Source organism: Salminus brasiliensis, chromosome 4 (genome assembly GCF_030463535.1).
Source record: "Salminus brasiliensis chromosome 4, fSalBra1.hap2, whole genome shotgun sequence".
NCBI lineage: Eukaryota > Metazoa > Chordata > Actinopteri > Characiformes > Bryconidae > Salminus > Salminus brasiliensis.
In genome coordinates, this window is record NC_132881.1 from 22,198,231 (window position 1) to 22,222,929 (window position 24,699).

General features: G+C 41.9%; 1 protein-coding gene across 3 annotated transcripts in view; it reads left to right on the top strand.

The window, feature by feature from the left end:
• pde10a (phosphodiesterase 10A) overlaps positions 1 to 24,699 on the top strand; it is a 115,239-nt gene that overhangs the window by 51,663 nt on the left and 38,877 nt on the right. For all 3 annotated transcript variants that reach the window (XM_072677617.1, XM_072677620.1, XM_072677619.1), the window contains exon 2: positions 19,503 to 19,634. In XM_072677617.1, the coding sequence (XP_072533718.1) occupies positions 19,503 to 19,634 (132 nt within the window). The remainder of the gene's footprint in view (positions 1 to 19,502; positions 19,635 to 24,699) is intronic.

Here is a 24,699-nt window from a genome sequence, read left to right on the forward strand (position 1 = left end):
TCATTACCAGAAGCTAGACATAGACAGAATCAGTTATCATACAATGTAGAAATCCAATGCCAACAGGTCAGCAAGACATTTTTCGCAGGTGTTTTGAGCAACCTCTTGATCATACACTTTTATTTTTATGCTATTTATTTATAGAAACTGTTCCTGGGTTAGGTTAAATGTTTAATTCCATATACTGGAGAACTAAAGAACCTGTTTCAGGTTTATAGAACCTATTGAAACAAAAAAATGCAACCATTCCTAAGATCTCTATAGTGTACTTTTTTTATAGTTAAACATGCATAGTAGTAGGAGTGCATGTGATTACTATGTGATCTGTTGTCTGTAACCTAATACTTTAGTTCGTGTTTAGTGAGAGACAGGATAAAAATCAATACAGCCGCTGTGTAGAAGATGGGAATATGGTGTACAGCAGCGACATACAATTATGTATGTGCCAGCAGAATTGCATTACATTTAGAAAGATTTAGTTTCAATTTCCCATAAGGCCATATAACAGAAATCAAAACGCAAGTGGATTTCCGCTTACAAGGTCATGTACCTTTTTTAAGTATGGCTGTGAGGCCGAAGCTCTAGATAAAAACTTTCACTGATCGAGATCCATGTAACGTTATTTATTCTTAGTCAAGGAGAGATCTCAAAACAAACAAGCTCATAATGTAATGTCAATAACCCTCAGGGGAAGGTCTAAAAACAAACAAGGTAGTGATTGGGACCAATTGCAGTTAGGGTGAGGTCTCAGAACAAACACTGCGCATTTTGAGACCAATTGCAGTCAGGGGGAGGTCTCGGAACAAACAAGGTAGACAACAGGACCAATCGCAGTCATGGGGAGGACTCATAACAAATAAGGTAGTGATTAAGACCAATCGCAGTCGAAGCTGACTGGATTTAGTGCAGCAGATTTTGAATAGAAACCGTAGTACAGTAGTTATCGTTGACAGTAGTTATTAAACTAGCACTACTATTGCATTTTGTTTGTATGTCAAAAATATGGTAATACAGATTGTCTTGGTGTATCTTGGTGTCTTTAAATATAGTGATTTAATCCTTTTTCACCATATCACTCACCCCTATTTGATGTTGTCCCTGTATCATTCAGAATACTGGTCTAGACTAGCTTAGCGAGCCTATTAGCAGGACTATAGCCTACCCTCTGCCCACTTAGTCAGCAGGCTTTTTTTGGAGACACTATCTGTTTAGACTTATCTCTTGTCATCAGGCTCTTAGATGTTCCTGACAGTTCCTCCTCCACTTGAGCTCTCTGAAGGCAGTTAAAGGGTCTGCTCTTCTCATCAGTTGGTTCCCAGTGGTCCCATCGGCCAGTTGGACTTTAGCATTCTCCAGATGTCTCGGAGTGAACATCGGCATCTTGACTCTCCTGAGGGAGAGCTGCTGCTATTACTTCAAACGCTCAGCTCCCATCTCCTTAACAGAGACATGCAGAGAGACCGAAAAACCCCCATAAAAGACCAGATGCGGTTTGTAGCTATGACCCTGTTCACATCTCGTATTGGAATCCTTTAAAAGTATTTTGATAAACATTTCCGTAGAGATCTATTGTTTGGATCATAACTGTACTGACTCATGATGACTAAGATTATTTCCTGCCATGACACCAGACACAGTACTACTGTGATTTTTCTGTGCGGTCATGGTATTTAAATACTGTAGCATATCCTAAAAATAAACAGTGAAACAAATCAATCGAAAATCAGTAGTGGTTGGTATAGGGTAGTGGATAACACAGCTGCCCTCCACACAGCAGGCTGGGATTTGATTTCCTGTCTGGGAAAGCACTGCACTCTATAACATTAGGAGTCTTGCCGACTCTATAACCAGCCTAATGTTATACACTTTTTATAAGTACCATCGTCAGCACAGGTCTTTCTGTTGCGTTAGGGCCAGCCGGTATAGCGGTTCATTTAGTATACTGTTAATGTAAATAAACAGTAAACGGTAGGAACTGCAGTAAGAATAAACAGGGTTAAAAGTAAAATATGAGATACTGATGAGGACCGGGTTTATTTCTCCTCAGTGTATGACATGCCAACATGTTAGTTAGCCAGACCTATATAGTTTCCAAACCCATTTAATATGAGACACGTAATGGTTAAGGTTGAGTACCATTCACATTTGTACCGGTGTCCATGGGTACTGTTTTTTTTGGTATTTTACTCATTCTGTAGGAACACGCGTGTAATTTCAGTTGAAAAAAAAATCTCTCAACATTTTATTTATTTATAACCTTTTTCAGCATTGTGTGAGGAAGCACACGTGAAACCTTCTGAAAAAGTCTAGGAGTCATAGCAGCGAGGATAGTTTAGTGTGTTTAAGTGCAGTTTTATCCAAGGAAGCGTTTATGTTTTCAACTTAAGCATCATGAGATTAAGTGTTTGGCATTTGTGTGTGTGTGTGTGTGGTCTTCTCCATAATCGCAAGTTATCAATCAGTAATGAGCAGGTTTACTTTAAATCAGGCAGAAGCAAAAACTGGTTGGGGTCCTTAGGGGAGCATGTTATGCTGTTTGTGCTGTTTTTCATGCGTCTAAAATATGCAGCGCTAAATAACGTTCTGCACTTTTTTTTGTTATATAACTATATTTGCAGATCCAGTATATAATAATAATAATAATAATAATAATAATAATATACCATAGGATGACTTTTAGTAACAGCATACTAAATGAACTGCTATACCGACTGGCCCTAACGCAGAAACGAGCGTCCCAGCTCAAAGTAAACACAGTGGTTTGTGTGTATTGAGATAAAGGAGCGCATATTTTAGTGTGTCTTCCAAACTGGATTACTTGGAGATACTTTCCTTAAGATGTCAATGAAATGGTCAATTCTCCACTTACATTTTCATCCTCCATTGACGGTTCAGCTTCTTTGGCATTCTCTGCAGGTTTGGCTTTTAGTCTACCAAAAAAAAATATATTTTTGGGTAGAAGTGTTTGCATGTGCAGCTTTGCATTTTAAGTTCTGTCAGAGATATTTGTCTCCGTCAAGTTTTGAAAAATGTCTTGTGTGCAAATGCACCCCCACTGCATTTGAAAAATGTCTCAAGTTTTGAAAAATCTTGTGACCGCCTGTGGCTTGCCACTGCCCTGACTGTGTGGAACGCTGCACTGTGAAAATAACAAAAAATCGAAGTGCATCATATTGCCTTTAAATTTTGCGTTTATCTCAAAAACTGCATAAACTGTGATACACTCAGATCACTTTTTTTTTTTTTGTGAAAACATTGGTGATTTTGGTTTTGAATACTGTCTGATCGGCCATGGTCCCAATCCACTGAATCAATTTGGGACTTTGTAGAAGGTATGGGTTGTGCAAAAGACTATTTTTTCAGTGCTGGCAGCTGTTCACTGTTGCGAACTAGAATGTAGCTAAAAAAAACAACGTTGTTTTTTGTTAAAATGATAAAAAATGTGGTAAACACGGCCATGCTGATTTGGAATTTGGCATTTGGAATAAAGCTGCCAAAATCCTTGTTGTTGTGGCCGGCTCAGTGCGAAATAGATAACATTAGTCAACGGTAGTCTCAGCCTCGGATGCTTCGTTTACATGTGGGTGGGGCACCAGAGACTGAGACTATGCACCAAACACACATCAGTGTTTGCACACTAAAAATAGAATGTTAAAATTCTCAGTTATACACCCGGACTACTGTTTTTGAAGCTCAACAATCGCTTTTGCTCCTCAATTTTTTCCAACACATTGTTATTATGGTTTTGCATTGGAGAACAAACACAACTATATTATCCGGCTTGCTTTTTCTTTTTCTTGTTTTTTTTTATGCCAGATTTTGGCTTGTATACAGCCCTTTAAATGGGCAACAGACTTTTGCAGAATTATTTCTTATATGTGTAGATGGGGTCCAAATGTTTTGCCTACTTTCAAATATCCTGATGATGCAAGTACACTAGAAACATCCAACCAATTGCATAGGGTAAAGCAACAACCACTTGGTTGCTGTGGTGTCTACGGTTGTTGCTCAGATTCTTATACCATAGCAACTGCCTAGCAACCATGTAGCAACACCCTAGTGATCGTTGAGCCGTGCCATATTAATCATCATTAACAGTACCGTAGCAACCACTTCGCAAAAACATTGCCTACAACTACCTAGGGCACCATAGCAACAACCCTGAGATACAGTAACCCTATAGCAATCATCTAGCAACCCCTCAGCGATGCCATAGCAACCACCTAGGTGGGATACTATGGTCACCACACAGCAACAGCCTAGCATCTGCCTGGAAGTGGGAGCCACTTAAGCGGCGCAACCATACTGCGTTTCCTTCAGGAATTAATAATGAGCAGCAGTTCAGTAGCACTGGCGGTCGATGAAGCAGGCTAGGCTGAAGCTTGTGACGAAGAAGTTAAATTACAGCACATCTTGGAACTCCCCACACAGTCGTGGCCAAAGATTAGAGACAGATATGGTGTGACAACTTATCGTTCTGAATAAGTTGAATGTAGCTTTTAAAAAGGGCAAGGCCTTCCTTTAGTGGTCTCTGATCGTGGCCTTGGTGGCAAGGACTCTGGAGAGAGGAGCAGCGTGCACTTGTGAACAGTCATGCCTTATCTCCATATAAGCTGGCCTTTTATAGCCTGTACCCTTTCCTCTTAATGAGCGCAACCATGAGAGTGGAAATAATGCAAATTACCTTTCCATGGAAATCTGTGTGTGTTTCCTTGCGAGTGGGGTGTTTGCACATTTTTTTGCACATTTGTTCACATATGTGTTGGAGTGTGTTTGTGTGTGTTAGGGTGGAGAGTGTGGGATCACAAAACAAGTAAAGATTGTATCTCTAGCTCATAAGACCTATTCTCTGAAGGGCTGTTTGGCGCCAGAAAGTGACATGTCTCTGGAATCGTTAGGTAAGGATGTGACCATATGAATATTTAGCACTGATGCTGATACACTATACACTGGACAAAAGTGTTGTGACTATTCATTGGTTCTTTCAAACTTTTTTTTTTTTTTTTTTTTCCCATCCTTGTAGCTCTCTAGCCCAGACCTGGCATTAGGCATGGTGCCAATAGGTTCATGTTTATTTGCAGGGACTGGACATACAGTGGGGGTGCATTTGCACACCTGTCTCAGCAATGGGTGCAACTTAAAGTTGATGAAGTTGATGTTCATTACAAGGGGACACTGTGTATCTTTCCTGATAATGCAGGAAATGTCATGTTAACTAACTAACTAACTAAACTAACCCTAACCGTTACTATGACTCACCAAAAAGTTAGCATACACTGATGAACCAAAACCTCGACCTGGCCATCTGCCTCATTTGCAGTAGCTTTTCCATGTGCCACCAAACCAGCTCACTCTATAAGGCCTCTGAAGGAGTCCTGTGGTATCTGGCACAAAGATGTTAGCAGCAGATCCCTTAAGTCCTGTAAGTTGCAAGGTTTGACTTGTTTTTTAGCACTTTGAACCTCATGTCACCCTTAATGTATATCAGATTCGCTCTTTCTATCTCTAGAAGGTCAATTCATTCCCGTTCATTGCAGCCCCTTTTATTTCCATAATGCATCAGGCTTGTTTTTGTTACTTTGAAAACTTTAGATGCTGAAAAATTATTGAGAGATCTTTTACAGTCAAACAGGGGTTTTTGATTTGCCTTTTCGCAATCCTACAAGCAGTCCTCCAGGTTCTCTCTGTATTCCAGACTTTAACCTCCACAGCTCACATGCTCACCCCCTTTTTTTTTTTTAATTACATCACAAACTGAGAAGATGGCTACCTGAATTTGCTTTGCTATCTTCTTATATCTTTCTCCTGCTTTATTTCATTTCAACATTTCACATACTGTTCTAAGTCCAATTAATCAGGTCTTACTGTGTGCTCTTTTATTGGAATATGCAGTTGATCAGTGTTTATTTAAGTACTAAAGATTTCCACAATAGGCTCAGGAGAAAGCATTGTTGGGTCATTTATCATGGTAAAGTAAAATATCATCATATTGCCGAGCCCTGTGCTTAGTCTATTTTGTGGTGGTTTATACAGTGCGTGTTAAAATGCTGAATGCTGAAATAATACGATAATATAGATACTTTGACCTCTGTGTAACAAAATCCAGCCCTAACTGCCGTACCATGTATATTATTCCAGCGCATCCTGGGTTGACGATAAGCTCAAATGTTGAACCACTTCCACTTGATGATGCTTTGTCGTCATTTGGCTTGGCTGTGCTGTAGCAGCCTTGAAAGGGACGGTGTCAAGATAAGGGCCTTTTATCGCGCCGTCTTGCGCAGTTTCTCACACACATCATTAGCTTATCGTCCTAGAGCTGTTAACGAACTTCCCCGGGCGACGTTCCTTTTCAATGTGTCTGGATTTCGGGGTGCAGGGGTAACTGTCCTCCGCCCCTCTCCTCCTGGTCTTTCCTTTCGGTTCGCATGGGCAGCGTCCCGGCAGTGTCCCTGCAGCGCCGCGGCCCTCCTGTAGATAAGATAAGAAACACATGCTCTTCCCACCTCCTGGCAAAGGGAGTCCCAGGCGGACCTGCTGACGCACGCAGCCACTCGCACCCCCCCACCCCCCTCTGCACACACACACACACACACACACACACACACACACACACCCACACACCCAAGCCTAACTCACTCTCATGTCAGGCAAGTGAAAAGTACTACCTTGGCAGACTGCCCTTGACACCAAGCCAGGAAGAGAACCGTTCAGAAAAAGCCACTCTCTCCCTCTCCCCCTCTCTTTCTCTCACTCTCTCTCGTCTGGTATTATTTATTACTGTAAGGCTTTAAAGCAAACCCACTCTCTGGACATCAGCGACGTGAAGCTGACCCCACACAAACGGCTTGACACTCACCTCATCAAGCTCACCTCCTCTCTAAAAGGGAAAAGTATGAAGCCTGTGATGAAGGAGCTCTGTTATTGCGCTCCTTGTCAGCATATCCAAATCTAATTGACGGAGTACACCATATTTGCGGCTCGGGATGAGTTATTCAGGGACACAGGGGAGGAATATGTTTGCTTTCGGCACTGGAGTTTACCCTCCCGATTGTTTTCTTTTTCTCCCATATTCTGAGAAGTCAACAAATGGTAGCCCGGCTCTTTCAAACTCCCTCTTTGCTGGATTGACTCGTTTATTTACTGTTCGGCCATCATGTTGCAAAAGAACGTCAGGATTCTTCAGCGACAAAGGCATGTCTTCCTGCTGTGGACGTGCTGGTTTTTGTACCGTTTTCGTCAGTAGAGTCCGAATTTGTAAAGGCCTGTGGGAAGGTGCCATTCAGTAGCGATTCACAGGGATGTGGCACCGCTGATCCGCAGATGAACCCCCCCTTTATGAGAGCTGCCGTTTGTTTAGAATTGCAATATAAAACCCAGCCTCAATAAATTTGGCCCTGCGTTTTGTAAATCATGTTAAGTAAATATGACTGTGCTGCACCTCTGCAGTTTGACTGATGGACCACAACCTGGTCTGGTTAACAGCTGAGCGCGCCGCTGGCCGTTCTCAAATCCTAAAGCGCCGTGTTATGACATTGTCACGGAAGGCTGCGAGCCGCAGCGAAATGCTGACGTCCAAGTCCTCCCTCCCGAGAACCGTTGCTCTTTCACTCAAAGCGGAACTAAAAAAAATTCTGAGTGACGCAACCCAAACGTCCGGGGGGATCTGAGACTCTGCTGAACTGATCTAAAAAAGTAAAAAAAGGAGCAGCATTGTAGAATAAGGACATCCGCACGAGTCAGGAAGGAAATGAGGCCTCCTCAATTTGGGATTTGTAACGGGAGGTGCTGTCGTTTTGAGACAGGCTTTCGTCACAATTAAAAGGACCCGTGATTTTTGCAGAGTACTCTGTTCGGCACGCTGTTGGCATGCTGTCGGTTGTCCCACTTACACCCACATTGTTTGAGTGGATATTGAGTGATTAACCATGATGCTCTCTTCACTATGGAGATCTGGATGCCAGCAAAAAAATAAAGTAATTAAAATAATAGAAAAATGAAAAAAGCCCCATTTACAGGGCCATAAATATTTGGACTGTGAAAATTGCCTGTTGATTCTTGCCCAGCTGCTTCAGTAATTCAAACACAGGATTGTAAGATTGTATAAGATATAAGCATGCCACATGCATCTGAACTGTTTAACATATTGGTAAGAATCAAAACCAGAGTGATGAACATATGATGGAGCTGACTTGAGCACCAGCCTCGTCCTGCTTATCATTGCGTCACTGTAACTAGGGGTGGGCGATGTGACAACAATGTAATATCCCAATACCTGAAGACATTTTTACGATGCACAATACTTATATCATTTTATTTTATTAAGTTTTGAGGTTTGATGAGTTAGAAAAACAGTAGAGCCTCTTTACAAAAAAAAGTCTTTGTGTGATGAGTGTTTCAAATCCTGCAATTGTAATTGTAATGAAACATGGCATTTTGTCAGTGTTGTAGGACTACTGAAGATCTTTACGCTAATCTCAGAAAGCAGATCGTAGTGTGATTTATCACCGTAATAACGACCCTAATTGCAACAAAGATGCACTTCCTTCTTTTCCTTTTTAAAAATACACAGATGTAACAGCTGGTGACTAAACTGTTGACTGGCATAAATTACTGGCATGTTTGTGATTTTTAGACATGAGCTTATCATTTGTATAGATTTTATTCAAAACATCTGCTTGACCTTGGCTGCTTTACTTCTTATTTCATTTCTTGTGTGCATTGTTGCTACGCTAATGCTAAATCACATGCTTCGCTCTCTGTGATGCAACTTCATCTCTTGCTGGTTTACCACGTTATTACCAACATTATAACAAGAACATGTATTTGTTGTAATTATTTAAGTCTTATTGGGTAGTTTTGCTGTCCTCTCAGTGTTCTCTTGGCATGATGTGCTGTTAGCTAGCCGAAGAGACTATAGTAGGGCCTGTAAAGTTAGCTTCTAGCCTAGCATGGATACTAAAGCTAAATCATATGCTTTTCACTCTGGGATGCAGGTTTCTCTGTCTTTGACTTTTTATTATATTATAAGAACGAACCTTTTTTGTCAGAGGCCACACTGGCACAGCATGACTGTATTAAAATCTGCAAAAAATAATGTGCAGTAAATAGTTGTGCAAAACCATGCTACATGCTAATGTTTGACTATGAATAGAATCTACTTTATAGAATAGAATCTAAAGTACTTTGTTGGTCAGATTATTATAACGGACCACAGCATTTCTTTTTTGTATGTAATGGTTGCAGCACAGGTAATCTGAAATTTGACTATAAAAGTACTGAACCTGTGTTTCTGTTGTTTTTGTTGTTGGTATTCGATCAATTCCAGCGCGGCTGATTACTTTTGGACAGGTCCGATGTCACTGTAGCTCTCTCAGCTGAACTGAATGTAATGTTTCCCTTTGAAAGATTCTGGCAAAACCTATATCAACCTCTCGCTGTTCTGTAAGAGCATGATAAGGCTCTCGCGCAGGTCATTTATGCAGCGTTTTATCAATGCCGCTGATAGCAGTCACCCTGACCAGGCTGGAGTTAGCATGAGCAACAGTTGGAAATCCATCCCTTATAGCTGCTTCTTATTTCTGTCCTATAGCAATGGGTTGCAACAGCATATGCTTATCGTTCCTGCTGCCTTCAGTCACATTTGTATTAATTCATTCATTCATTTAATTATTGGTAAGAGCTGAGGTGCAATGGAATGGAATTGAAGTAGTTTTTAATGTATAAGTAGTAAATGTGACCTCCTTTGAAGGCACAAAATGCTCAGATATTGTTTCTGTCTATTTACAACCCTGTTATTTTGCCATACTTAACCTGCTGTTTTTTCTACTATGGCGGGCTCATGGGGAATTGGCCTGTTTTACAGCTCTATGGGTTTTGCTTTTGGAAGCATGCAATCCATGTACTGAACTCTCATTATTAATTAACCAAGATAAATACAACTTTTTACTCTAGGTCACCTTTTAAAGCATCCTGCTGAATGAAGGATTTAGCCTTAGCTAGAAAACTTAGTTATCAAAGTTTAACAGGTAGTTGTCTTAGAACAGCAGACAGACCACTGAACAACCTGCTATTATGTTATTAAAAATGGTGTTAATTATCTGGTGATTTTCCTCAGCAGACAAGATAATGCAGAATGTTTTTTCTTTGAAAAACAAAAAGCAAAGAAACCCACAACATTGTAGACAGCTGTCCTAAAATAGCAAGACCCTTCCTGTCATTGCATGTGCAAAAACGTCAAGGGCCACGGAAATGACAGAGCTTGGATAACTGTGTGGAAGAAGGAACGATCTTAATGTGTGGTGGAAAATGTGGGTTTATTTTTTCATTCATTTGTTTATTATTGGAATTTAAGCAGGATGGAGAGATTGAATTAAAATGGCATCAGGGCTTCATCACCTCACAGTTTTCATGCCCTGTTTAATTGTTATTTCATATGAATTATTTATTGGTTGTTTTTATTCATTTTATGTCATAATCCATTCATAAAGCATGGCGCAGATCTGTTAGGTATTCACATTAAGTTTGGATGATGATGATGATTGTAATGATTCATGAAACACATTTCTAGATTTACTGTAACATTAAGATTTGTGATAACACAGTCACACAAAATAGTTAAATTTGAAGTACCTGACAGTAAGTGTCCCGTTCATTTCTGAATTAATACAGTTTTAAAATATTTAATATTTAATATTTTACCACAGTCTGTTTGGCTCACCCATTCAGTACCAATCTGAAAGTCTACCTACAGGCATACCTGGTCCTGTATGTACAATTAGAAGAACAGGTTTTAAAAATGATTAATAAATGATAAATGTTTTTAAAAAATTATAATAAATAAACACATACTTGATTTGACATTCAGCATGTTCCGTAGTAATAACATGCCGCTTTTTCCACTATTTACATAAAAAACTGAGAGGAGGTCTTGTCCTGCCCTTCTGTTCTGAACAGGAAGTGCTTGTGCAGCCTCAGGGTGTGTTTCTAGTGAGGACATTTCAATACTGAGTGGCCAGTGCACTCCCGAAAAGCGCAGCTTGCAGGCTGTCACACACTTGGACTTTTTTTTTTTTAAGCCATTGTGTGTGTCCAGGCTTTCCCATGGTCGCCTCCCTTCTCCCACCCGTCCAAATCTGTCAGGAGGGCTCCGCACAACAGCAAGTGTGAAAACGCCAAGCCTCCCAAGACGAGTGCGTCTGCTTAGTAAGTGAATAAATAATAGGAACATGTCTGGAGAGGCCTGTGCTGTAGCTGTGTGTGGCCAAGATAGCAGAGTGGTCAGTGTGGCATTTCGAAGGAGATCTGTAAATGTAGAGATCTCGCGCACACATGGAGGCCATGAAGGTTGTTTTGAACACCGAACTGACCACCATGTCAGAGTCATACTGACAAATTATTGCTTTTAAAAAGTATCAATATTTAACAGGTGTTTAGATTTGGCAAGTTTCACTTTGACTAGATGCTTTTGGTAGCCGGCAACAACCTTGTGGCAAAATTCTGGTTGGATATTTGACCACTTCGCTTGACAGAATTGGTAAAGATAAATACAGTTGGTTGGTTACTTGGCTACTTACTACTCAAAGCCTGCTTTATCAAATCCCCAAGTAACTCTTAATGTGTGTTTGGGGTCGTTGTCCTGTTGGACCACCCTACTGTGTCTTAGTTTCAACTGTCTTGCTAATGGTTTGAGATTTATTCTGAAGAATTCTGCTGTAGTCCTCCTTCATCATATTTCATCCTCTTTGTGCAATGTACCAGTTCTAGTATTAGTTCCTTTAAATTATCCAGGATTTACTATAAATTCCAATAAATTCCCATCATTTCGAGCTAAAGTGCCCATGAAAAGATACCGGTAATTTACCGTAAATTTATCTGTAATTTTAGACCCCTTTGCAACCCTATTCCTGACCATCCAAACCAATTTCCTCTCGGCTGAGGGCGACTGTTTGGGTCTTCCTACAAACCTTGGCAATGTGACTGCACTTAGAAATACAAGTTAAGATGCCTTGACCATTTGAACCAGAATTTATATATATATATATATATATATATATATATATATATATATATATATATATATATATATATATATATTTATATATATATATATATAAAATTAGTTTTGTTGTTGTAGGATTTATTTCCGTTTCAACATTATGTTTTTATTTTTATTACGCATGTTGGAACACCCCTACTGGTCAATTCTGAAGAAGGGGGAGTGAAGTAGCTCAGTTAAATCATGTATGTGTTCCTGTGTGGGGGGAAATGACCACAACAGTTGATTTCTAAATGGTGATCTGTAGACATCTAACTTTAGGGCCCTCTCTCAAAAGTGGACATTGTATTTGTAGTGTTTTGTTCTGTGTGCTCGTGTCCGTTTAAAAATAGCAGAGCCGAAGTGGGAACGAGGAATGTAGAAAGAAAAGCAGTGAAGGGCCTTGGCTTGTGTTGTGATCTCTGTCATCATGTGATACACTAGGGAGCTTTGATGATGCTACATGTGATTCAACCACTAATATATTCTTTGAGCTATTTTTCTTACTAAAATACAAAGAACAAAGGCAAAAACGCAGCCTGAACTACGAAGGACTCTGGGGTCGAGCTGCAATCTCATGGAAAGGTTGGAGCTAGGTGCCCTACTTATTTCTTTTTTTTTTTTGTGGCCTTAAAGGGGACAGAGGCTTGAGTTGTCAGGAGAAGCTGCTAAAAGGATGATGTTCAGGGCTTGGTTGGGAGTCAGATGGTAAGACACTATTGGGCTTGTTCAGGGCAAATGTGTGACACAGTGGCTTAGTATAAGACTTAAGAGTGTTAAGCAGAGACTGGCTTAAATTGCACAGTAGGTGATTTATTTTTTTAATGTTTTTTCCTCTCTCTCTCTAATTTGCCTAACACTGGGTATGCCTGAATGTCAAAGATCAGAAAGGATCTGGTGTTCTCCGGAGGCTGATATTTTATTTGCTAATAAAATATTTAAATTACTTTAGAAACAAACACTCTAAGAGGTGTTTACTTTGTTACAGTGCATGACCAGAGGAAAACCAAAGAAATCTGTGCAATACTTCCGATGGTAAAGCTGAGCATTTCCACAACAATGTCATTTCTAATCAGACATATTTTAAGAGTGAATTTGTCCCACCAGTGGTTTAGGTAAAATGACCGATGTCTGAAGGGAAAATGGCTCAAACACAGCCAAAGCATAGAACTGAGCACAGCAGTAAAAACAAAGGATCACACTGTATCTGGATCTGGCTGAAAATATATGATAACCAGTCCATCAAAATATGCCTCGATTGAGCTGATCTGATCCACTAGCTTGGATTGGTATGTCCCTGCATGCATTCACAGAAGTATTCTCATTTCTGATGTACTAAAGAACCCTAGAACCCTTTTATAAGGGTACATTTATATGGACTATAGTGTGAACTAGGGCTGGGCAATATGACCATGTATTATCGTATGTCTTCATACATTACAATACACTTTTGTGATTTTATCGTGAATATTGTTAGAACTTTATTCTCTCTATTTCAGGTGATCAGACTGTGTATCATGAAAATGTATTGATGTCGCAATCATATCATATTTTTGCCATATTGCCCATGTCTAGTGTGAACCTGTTTAAAGTCAAATGATCAGCTATTGGGATCGGCTTCAGGATAATGGGGTGTTAATTATCAGCTATCATGATCAGCTCAGACATCCCATATCGGTGCATCCCTAGTCTTTTCCCCTTTTCTAATGAAGAAGATAAAGGAGGCGAGCACCTCCCTTTCGCGCTGCTCTCGCTTTGCCTTTGTGTGTGTCTCTGCATCATCCCCTCCGGTTTCTGATTTATTAAGCAGCGCACTCTGCCCATGTGCGTCAGCACTGGCTCGGGGAGTCTCGTGAGGCGCTCTCTGCTGCTGAAGAGCACTGTCTCGTGTCTGGACAGCATCAGGCGGCGGCACCCCCCCTAAACACACACACGCACTCACACGGTACAAGAGTGGAGACTTGAGCCTCTGTTCAAGAACCTAAAGGATACACACACACACACACACGGCCCCCGTGCAAGAACCAGAAGAACACACACATACACGCTCTGACACACGCACAAAGCCCACAGCTGGCTGCAGCCTATCGAGGCATCGGCTCTGGAAAGGCGCTACAAGGCAGAGCCGGGTTGAATATTTTGCTTATTTTTCCAAGCCCCGCTCTCGAGGCTGCGAGTGAAGATGTCTTTGGCGCATCTGGTTCGACTTTAGTGTTCAAAGCGCGGAGCCTCTGCTGCCGTCCTCATCTGTTTGGCTTTTTGTTGTTGTGCACCAAAACAGTCTGTAGCCCCTCGCTACCCCCGTCTGCACTGTGGTGGTGGAGCTCCGCGAACGCTCTGACAAAAGATGCAGCTTGGGCCTTACGATCTCTGCCCCCTTGCCTGTCTGCGTGCATGTGCGTTTCTGTGTATATGTGTGTGTGAGATTGCAGGGTACAACACATGCCTCCCAGCTGCGATTCTCTGCGAACTTGCACTCAACGCAAATGCCTTCAACCCTCGCTGAGCTATAGAGACATACCTATGCAAATAGCAAACAACGCAAACTGTTGCAAAGCCAAAAATGGGTAATATTTAGTCTGCCAGACGTCTCATTTACTTGGCTGTAGAACGTGAACCTAAACTAAACATCGATGGCTACCTGAGCGGTTATTACCTGCTAGCTATAATGTGTAACTAAGCTACCCTGCCTGTAGGGTTTCTTCCCTCTGCAGCAAGTTAATCAAGCAAGCTTAGCAGGAGCAATCCCATCCCCTTCCATTGGGAGTTACTACCATGTTTTAAGGTCAGCCAATCTGGCCAAGAGGGCAGCCAACTCCTCTTCTCCCTGCGCCTCCCTCTGACCGCCTCCCACTGCTATTCTACTATTACAGTAAACTTTGCACTGACTCAGAACGGAGTTAAACAATAGACCTCACGAAAGGTTTGAGACACAAATCACTTGAGATGCCTTCTTCTCAGATAATATGCAATCACATAAGTCTCAAAGTATTTCTACAGAGGCTGTCCAAAGTGTGGCCTGCAGCCCAAAGATTAATTAAGCCGATTTTGTCTATAGTCATTTTGGAGCATTTCTGTTTGTTCATTGATAATGAAGTATTGACACAAAGGCCGAATGGTTATTAAGACCACGCTTTACCATTATTAGACCGGTTGTGGTTTCTTTTTCCCTTTGCTATTTTTTATGTTTGCATCTTTCCCTGCCCCTTCTTCAATCCTTTAATTCGACAGGCACAAGTTTTACCACTGTGTAAAAGTGTGCTTTTTGCCTAAAAACAATCTGTACAATGACTCGCATGGCGTCGTCTGTCTGTAAATTAGCACCACGCTAACTGCTTCTCTCCGCAGCCTGACTAGCCCTGCCTCTGGGCCCTCCAAAACAAACCTGCACTCGTTCTAATAAAAAGAGCCTCTGAGAAACACAATACAGCCGATACATTATGATGGCTAGTGTACATTACACTGTTAACAGAAAAAGGATGGCTTCTACAGAGACTGGCCACATGCGAGGATGGACGTCAGTGTTGGCTCCCAGACGCCACCGAGTGCATTAAAACTGCGCTCCGGCTCAGCAAATGGCCGCCCGCACCCACAGCAAAGACAATAAACAGCAGCACTTAGCAAGCGCTCAAGGACGTAATTGCCTATTAAGCACAATGGAGTCGTACGTCTTTCTTCCTGCGGGACCTCCTGTTCTCTGGAGATACCGCGCTACAGTAAACACTCTAGCCTACATGATGGGGAAGGATTCATAGGCTGTCTACCGCTATAACCTAGCGAGCAGAGCTAAAGATGTTCCCGAGGAACGGAAATAATTGATGTGCAATTCCGGTCATCCATGGCCAAGTAAAATAATAAGGAAATCTTTCACTTAAAAGATTATGAAGCTAGCGAGAAATGTGAAGTGTTGATTGGTAGGAACGCTGTTTGCCTTCTCCTAGAGTAATGCAGGTTTTAGGTGGTTCTGGTCATTTTCTTCAATTGTACTTCATAAATGCTGTTATGTGGTCGTTCCCACCACTGTCCACTTCAGCTTGATAGGGTCACAGGGTTAACTTTTGCCCAGTTTTAATCTGATTTTGAGTTCTGTTGACCAGACGACTCCCTCGAAATGCATTCCATTAGTTTAAGTAGATTATGTTTCGTTGCAGTCTTATCTCGAAGTTATGGAATCCATTATTTTTCAATTACAACTACTTCCAGTAAGCAATAAGACCTGGTTATATTACTGTTTAGCTTTAAGAAACTGTGAATAAATGGTTTTCTCATGGTTTTAATCTAGAACTTTTAAATATAGAGACGTTACTCAACACTACCACTACCTGTTGGACTGGACAACATGGGCAAATGATGATCGGTGGGTGTAGAAAGAAGTTAGGTCAGTGATTTGAATTATATTTGAATGAGTGATTTGAACAGGCTGTTATTTTGCTGAAGTTGATGTAAAGAGAGACAGTGCTGGGGATCAGTCTGGCAAATTTGACTATGCAGTGTTTGCAGCCCACATGTAGGTTTCCTGTACGGATATATTTTTAACAATGTGACTACTTGGGAACCATGCTGGTAGCCAAGTAGTTACCCCTGTCCTAAAAGGCTGTGGCACACCCAATTGCCCCCAAATATTTGACGCCATTGTTTTAAATGGAGGTACGCACCTCGGCACTCAACTACTCTGAGCACAGTTCAATTCCTCAGCATGTCACAGCACGCCATGCGGGATCTTTTTTTTTTTTCATTACATTAAATTAAAACCAAAACTATCCTGACAAAAATCAATCAATGAAATTGACTTAAAATGCAGGAATTCCAAGATTTTAAAAGCAGCTTCTCACTTGGTGCAGGCTGGCGCTCTTCTGTGTATAGATGGCACATCCTGCTCGCAAGTAATTTCCTTGGGGGTGATGGCTAAAGAAAAGCTGATAAATGAAGTAGGGGACATACCAGAACTACTTGTAACTATCACCGATTTTTGAAAGACAACCACCATCTTGAACGTGAGCTTGAACAGGAGCTCACATATAGACTGTTCATTGGCACGTGGCGGCCAGTGTGCAGCGGCCTAAAGCGTACTCCAGCACCAGGGTGGTTGTTATACGTGGCTGTAGGTAGTCAAATATACTTGATGGCGGTCACTCCATCATGGACAATGTGTTTTGCAGTGCTCCATTTTCTCTTCATTATCTGTCCTCGGTTAACGTCTCACTTTAGTCTGAAATGTGAAAATCCTGCCTCTGCTTTCCCTGCATACCTGCCTTCTAGGCCAGTGGTTTCAAACCAGTCCTGGTTTGAGAACCACTGTTCTAGACAGACGACGTTCACGTGTATGCATCGATCACTCTGGCATTGCCTTGCCAAACACCAGTGACAGAGAGAGTGTTTTCTTAACAAATTAAAACAAATGTATCTCTCCCAAAACTTTGTTGAAGTGGAAATTAAGCACACAATTGTAACTGTGTGAATTCTGAATGAAGATGAACGTGGTCCTCCTCTGTGGTCTCAGTAATGTTGTTATAGAAATTAAAAGACTGGAATGCATGTGTAGAATTTTGCCAAGTACACAATTAATTCTGGCCTTCCAGCTGTTAGATTACGAACATTTGGAGATGCATCAATTCTAGGTTGTTAGAAGAACACAAATACACACATTAGAACTGGTTCACAGCCGACTGTGGGAGAAGGTACTGTTGGACTAAAACATTTGGGTCTAATAGTGTACACTTCTTAATGTTGTTTTTCCTTAGATCTAAAATCTTTTAGTCTGAGGAGGTGGATAGTAGATACTTCTGCTCAGTAATGTCCTTAAGTTCGAGTTTGATGGATCAGTCTTTTGAGTATTCACACATGATGTTTGTGTTCACAGCTTGGTGATTTCCTGCTCAGACACACCTAGGGCTGTGGTGATAATTAACATTGTCATCATCATTACCTCAATAACACAGTCATATGATGCCTACTGCAGTGTTAAGCTCATTATCGTCATCACCACAGTTATTATTTGTTTATAAAATGAATAGTTCCTGCGCCCAGGCCTAGGGTTGAGCTGTGTAAAGGTAATACATTACCTCTGGATCTCCAAATGAGGATGGTATTTCAATATGACAACGCCATGGATCAAATTTTACGTTCTGTGTCTAGTACATGGCCAAAATAGCTAACTCATCCATGTGCATTTAAGAGAGCCACAGGGTGGGGATGATGTGGGAGCTTACTATTTGGTGATGTCTCACTTCAAAGACTTGTGTGGGGGGGGGGTGGACAAGCCCACCATAGTTGCGAGCCTAGCGACGTGCTGAGTTCAAATGAAAGGGAAAGCAAGCAAACCTGAATAACCCCGTCTACTGGATGTGCCTAAAAACAGCCGAAACACTCCTTCGATCAGTCACTTGACTTTATGCTCTCAGATATGAGACTTTATCCTTTAAATGTGTGTGATTTCAATCCCCAGTGAGCTGGAACATCGTCTGTGCTGTGGCGTTTAGCCTGTTATCTAGCTATCTTCTCTAGTCTAGCTGTCTGGCTACAAGTCCAAGCGTGACATAGCATCACATTTCGCCTTTCTGTCACTCCAACACCAGCTGCTGTAGTTCTTAAACATCATTACTTTTGTCTGATACTGAATAGCAGCTGAACTGAGCTGTCTGGTGCTAGGTGGATCTGTAGCCGAGCTATATAAGCAGAGTCTGACTTGGCGAGTGGGAAACACATTCACTTTTCATTTTTGTCCAGATGTTTATAAGAGGGCTTTGTCAGCCAGACTTGACCGTGTTCAATGGTAAACAGACAGTTATGCTGCTAGCTAAGCTAATGCTAAGCAGCTTCTCGCTCCTCATCTCTGAGGAGTTTAACATTTGTAATTGTCATACTGACAGTTTAACATTTATTAAATTATTGATATAAAAGTGTGCATCGTGTTCACTTAGTCTGTGACCTGATTTGATTGTAGTGCAGGATGAGATCACACGGAAGCCACGTAAACACAGGACCATCTGCGCTACATGCGCAGCTTGCGCTGCTCCCTGGCCCTAGGTCTGTATACTGCGGTAATGGTTTGAGACAGTATGACTGTATGAAAAAAGCCCAACCCTAAGCCCACCAGATTCAACTCCTCAGTTACTTAGCAGATATACTCAAGCAGGGAAATGGCCAAAGTCTGAACACTAGCCCTCCAAGACTAGAATTGCCATAAGTCAACCAGTTTTAGTTTTCTCTTGAACTTTGCAATGGCTATAAATGAAATGTGTGCGTGTGAAGAACCTTCCACAAGCTTTCAAAACTTCCACATGCTCTAATTTACAGCATATGTCATTACATAAAAATTATATCGCAGCAAAATGTTTCATCTCATACTATACGGTAAAGACAAGGGCCATTTAGAGCTGCTTTTGCTGTTGGTCACATCGTTGTTTTACAGAAGTACTGCTACTTTTTGCTTGAGAATGTGAGCCTAATGACAGCCTCTCTCTTGCAGGTCTGACAGATGAAAAAGTTAAGGCCTACCTTTCCTTGCACCCCCAGATGCTGGATGAGTTTGTGCTGGAGAGCGTGAGTACAGAGACGGTGGACAGATGGCTGAAACGGAAGAACAGCAGCCGGCCTGCAGGTACGCTCTTGCAGAAACAGCGGTCATGCTTTAGCAAGCTCTGCTGCTGTCAAAAATATCATTCTGTGCTGACTGGCTTTCCACTCCACACTTCCTAACAGTATCGGTGAAAGTAGTTTATACAGACTAGTTTTTATACTTCCAGAAATGTAAATGGCGATGTTTGGCGGGGGGCAGGGTGATTTGTTTAAAGGCGTCTGCTGTATCTGTCTTGGGCTTCACCTAAAATTTGATCAAGCAGTAAAATCATCTAAGGTCTATAAAATATAGGCTTGCTATCGATGTAAACACTGTGCAGCTCTGTGTTTGGCCTCATAGCATGATTTCCAAATGGATTCAGACTGGTGGTGGGAAATGATCCTGGCAGGGGGAAAAAACAGTGACATCACCACATCCGTTGGACTTGGAACATGTCTGTACACTTACGTGATTCATTAAAATAAAATGACAAACGTGCATTTGAAATACGCTTCACATCAGTCCGTCTGCCAAAAGGGACATAACTTCCTTGAAACTGTGCATAATTGAAATGAATCAGGTTGGACCGAACTGCTTTCAGTTTCATAACGGAGAAAATTCAGTTGCATTTACGTGGGAAACCCATGTCCTCTCCAAATAAAATTCCTGTGTTTGTGTATGCATTTGTGCATGTGTGTATGTGTGCGTAACCAGAGCCTCCGAGAACCCACGGGATGGAGGGGCTGTGGAGAAAGAGTGCTAGTGAAAGCCTGGGCGAAAGGGCCTGCTGGGTCTGTATGGGTCATTAACGGTGTTTGAGAAGTCCTGGCTTGCTCTGTGTGCTGCCTGCGCTGTTCGGCGGCCCACTCCGCTGGACCCACCACATCCATCAAGAGCCCACAGGGCTGGCGTCCGGCCCGCGCTCGGCCTCTGACGTCAGAGCCAACCTCCAGGGGCATGCAGACAGCCGGGAGGAGTGGAGGTGTGGGGAGGGGTGAAGAGGGGGGGCTGAATGTGTCGCATTTTGGAAATGTTTTCTGCATGAGTGCAGCAGCGGAGTGCAGGGCTTTCTGGCTAGCTGGCTGCTGCATTCTGACTAGCTTGAATACTGCTCTGCAGCCCGAGTGCAGAAAGAGAGGTGTGGAGTCAGGGTGAGCAGTGCTTTTCTGGAGTATGCGAGGCAGGATCTCATCTGGTTTTATTCTTGGATGTTCTTGGTTTGCCATCAGTGATTAGACAGAGGAAGCGCTGCATGTTCAGGGCCTAGAAAAAGGGTGATGGAAACTCATACCAAGTTTGACTGACAAGTAATCCAATGCAGATGATGGACAATAAAAGTACAGATTTGTACAATTCCTCTTCTATTACGTTATATATGTATGTATTTTAAATACATTCATGTGTGCACTATATGTCCAAATGTTTGTGGACATCCCTGCTAATGAATGCATTCAGCTACTTTAAGTTGCCCATTGCTGCCACAGATGTGCAAATGCATGCATACAGCTGGCCTTGTCCTTATAGAGAAGTACTGCCAGTAGAATACGACGAAAGGTGAACGAAAAATAAACATGAACCTGTTGGCACCATGCTTAATGCCAGGGGTTGGCTAGAGGGGTATAAAGCCCCCCCAGCATGGAGCTGTGGAGCAGCGGAACAGTATTCTCTGGAATGATGATGCTCCATCCAATACTTTTGGGATGAGTTGGGCAGCTGAAGGTACAACATCCTGACCTTGCTAAGGCTCTTGTCGCAGCATGCAATCAAATCCTCAAGACAGGGCTCCAAAATCTAGCAGAAAGCCTTACCTGGACAGTAACAGGAAAAACCTATAAGCCATTAGACTATTTTAAGCTACAACAAACTGAAATGTGTGTGTATGTGTACCTAGATAGGATCACGCAAGCTGAGGCAAGTTCTGGGGGACTTAACCCCCCCTTGCCACATAGATGTTGAATATAATTGGATCATCAGGTGGAGCAGGGGCGATGGTGGGATGGTGGGGTGCAAGTAGGTAGGTGAGAGAGAGTGGTCGCAAGAAGGGAGAGGAGCGGTTTTATAGTGCGTAGTAATGGAGGGGAGGAGTTTGGGCAAGGTCCTTCTCCCAAACTTTCAGTCCATATGTAGATATACAGTACCAGTCAAAAATCTGGTTAAATGTGCAATGATTGTCATCTTAAAAACATTTGATCCAAATGCTTGGCTGACCATATATGGCATATTTTATTTTATTTATTTATGTATTTATTTTTAGTTTTTGATTGGTAGGTGAGAGAAAGTGGTCGCTGGAGGAACAGTTGTGAAAATACCCAAAACGACCTGATTGTTGTGGTTTTCCGAACCTATGATCTGTCACTGGTGGAGATGTTTGAGAGCGCTGTGGAGTCCTAGGCATTTACGCTTTGACATGGCCCAGGTTAAAAGAGTAAGATCAGACATTCCCTCTGTCAGCTCCGGGACGCTATCCCTCAGCGTATGTTTGTACTGGGCGCTGCGTGTGAACCAGGGAACAAATTTGTTGCCATTAAAATGCAATTAGCACACAAAGAGGTCTCTGAACGACTTCCTACACTAACAGTGGACCACAGGCCCTTGAAGCTGGAGACCAGGAGAACATTCAAAAAGAGTTCTCCATCAACCCCCTCCACCCTTATCCCTTCTGACAGCTTTAGCCTGGTCAAATATGCTGGGTTTGCGCTGCATTCACCCTACATTAGCAACATCTCTGCCTTCTCCAAGTATTGTGTCCCAGGGCTGTGCTGAGCTGCAAAGTGTGTATGTAGCTCGGTGGCCGGTCATATTTATGGTTGGAAAAGGGTTACCTTTGACAAGATCCCTTTTCTTTGTTGTACTTTGGAATCATTTAGGAGCAAAGACCTCAACAGATGGTGTCCTCAAATGGGTGGGATGAAGTGAAATCAGTCCCAGCTTACTTTATCTGAAATGTGAGATACGTGGGTTAAAATGTACACACTTTATTAGTAGCATTAGTAGTTTCATCACATGAATGTCTGTTTCATTCAGGTTTTAAAATTCCATGTTGCATAATTGGACCGATGACCACCCTGCAAAGGCTGAATGAACTGGGGCATTGAGAAACTGTTGTCCTGCCATACGTCCTGACCTTCCTCATTCCTGGCAAGACGACAGTTGATAAAGTGATGTGAAACTCACAGTTGTTTAATGCCATGTTGGTCACACAGTGAGCTGGACACTTCTGCAATGACATACGTGACCAGGACTCACTCAAAGAAGTCAAAGAAACCGAATAAGGCATTAAGAAATTGGAAGTAGGACATTTCACAGAATGCCTTCCCCTTCCAGGCCAGACGGGTGTTGTAAGACTTACTATTGACTGAGGTAGATTGTGTGTGTGTGTGTGTGTGTGTGTGTTGAGTGCTGAAATGTGCTGCATTGTATGTGGTCCTCTGCATTGTTAGACTCTTCTTGTACCATATGCCGGTCATTGTCCTGTTTGGCCACCCAATTGTTTTAACTGTTTAGCTGATGGTTTGAAGGTGCGCTAAGGAAGCCTACATTTGCTCCTTCTGCATTCTTCCATCCACTTTGTGCAGTTCACCAAATCAGCCCCAAAGCAGGTTGCTACCATGACCATGCTTGACAGATGGTAAAGTGTTCCTAAGCTTGAATCACCTCACCTTTACTCCTCCAAACAAACATACCTCTGGTCATTGTGGCCAACCAACTCAATAAAACGTTCCTCTAGAAAAGTTCATGTGTTAATTTTTCAGTTCATGTGGCTGCACATGGTCAGTGGAGACTGAAGGTGTGTGGCAGGTGCAAATGTTTGGCCGCCCAATGATATCTTGTTTCTTTTTTTGTTTTAGCTTTAGGTTCGGTGATCTTTTTGAAATGTTGAAATGCTTGGAATATTGAATACAACATCCAAAAGCCCATCTTTTGTTATAACATTTCAAGGGCTTTAATGGCCATTGGATGAGGTGGTGTATAATATACTTTTGTTTATATCTGAATGAATCTTAGAATGTTGCATTTGTGGTGGCAGGCCCACCCATTTGTTAGGTGAGCAAAAGTACAATGGGTCTGTATAACAAGGACTGCATCACCAAACTGTTGCGTTCTTGTTTTGTGATGCTATTATGAAGTTATCCAATTAGATTTCTCTGAAAATTCACAGACTCTGTGTGTCTGTAGACTTCCTAATTTGTTCTGCTGTTCCAATCACTTGGCCCATCCCGCCACTTTAGCAGAGGCTAATCTTGGTCTCATCAGTTCATTAAACTTTGCTCCAGAACTTTTGTGGCTCATCCTTTGCCAATTCCAATTTGGGCTTTTGAATATCTTGCAGTCTGGCCTTCTTTCTATTGTTTTTCCTAGCCAACCTCAGTTCAGTGTTTAGTTGTTGGTACACCAGTGTTTCTGTGTTTTTCAGAATGTTTCAAATTGTTGAATTGGCTATGCCTAGGCTCGACTAGCTTTTTCTTTTGGTTTCTGCTTTTCTCCCATAGACAACTCTCTGGTCTTCATATTGGTTTATCCTTTTTTAAACAGCAAATGCACTCTTCAGAGTTGAAACCGCAGGATTTAATACCAATAGGAGATAGATATTCAGAGTTTAAACAGTCCCTCTAACAGAGCACACCTGGGAAAGTCATACATGTTTCAATATTTGGCTCGCTTAAAAAAACGGCTGGCCTCAAATAGAGGTGTTCTACACTATTCAACACATCTAGATAAGTAAGTATAAGTAAGTAAGAGCTGAAATTCTGATTTGCCTCATTTTTTTTTTTTATCTCAAGCCAATGTCTTCAATGTCGAGCAAGAGCAACAGAATGTGCCTTGTTCCAGTTCTTTCAGAAGAAACTGTGTATATGGGGCAAAGTAGGGTGTGTTACTTTGCAAATGATATGGAAATGAGGGACTAGTGGGCAGGCACTTGTTTCTGCAACTCAAGCTGATTCATCAGTTTTGCTCAAATCTCTAGTCTTGATGTTTGGCAGCAGTTTGATGAATCAGATGTGGAGTAATTTTGTGTGTGTGTGTGTGTGTGTGTGTGCGCGTGTGTGTGTGTGCACGCACATGTGCATAAGTAGCAAGCATTCTGTCCTGTTTGTAAGAAGAAACA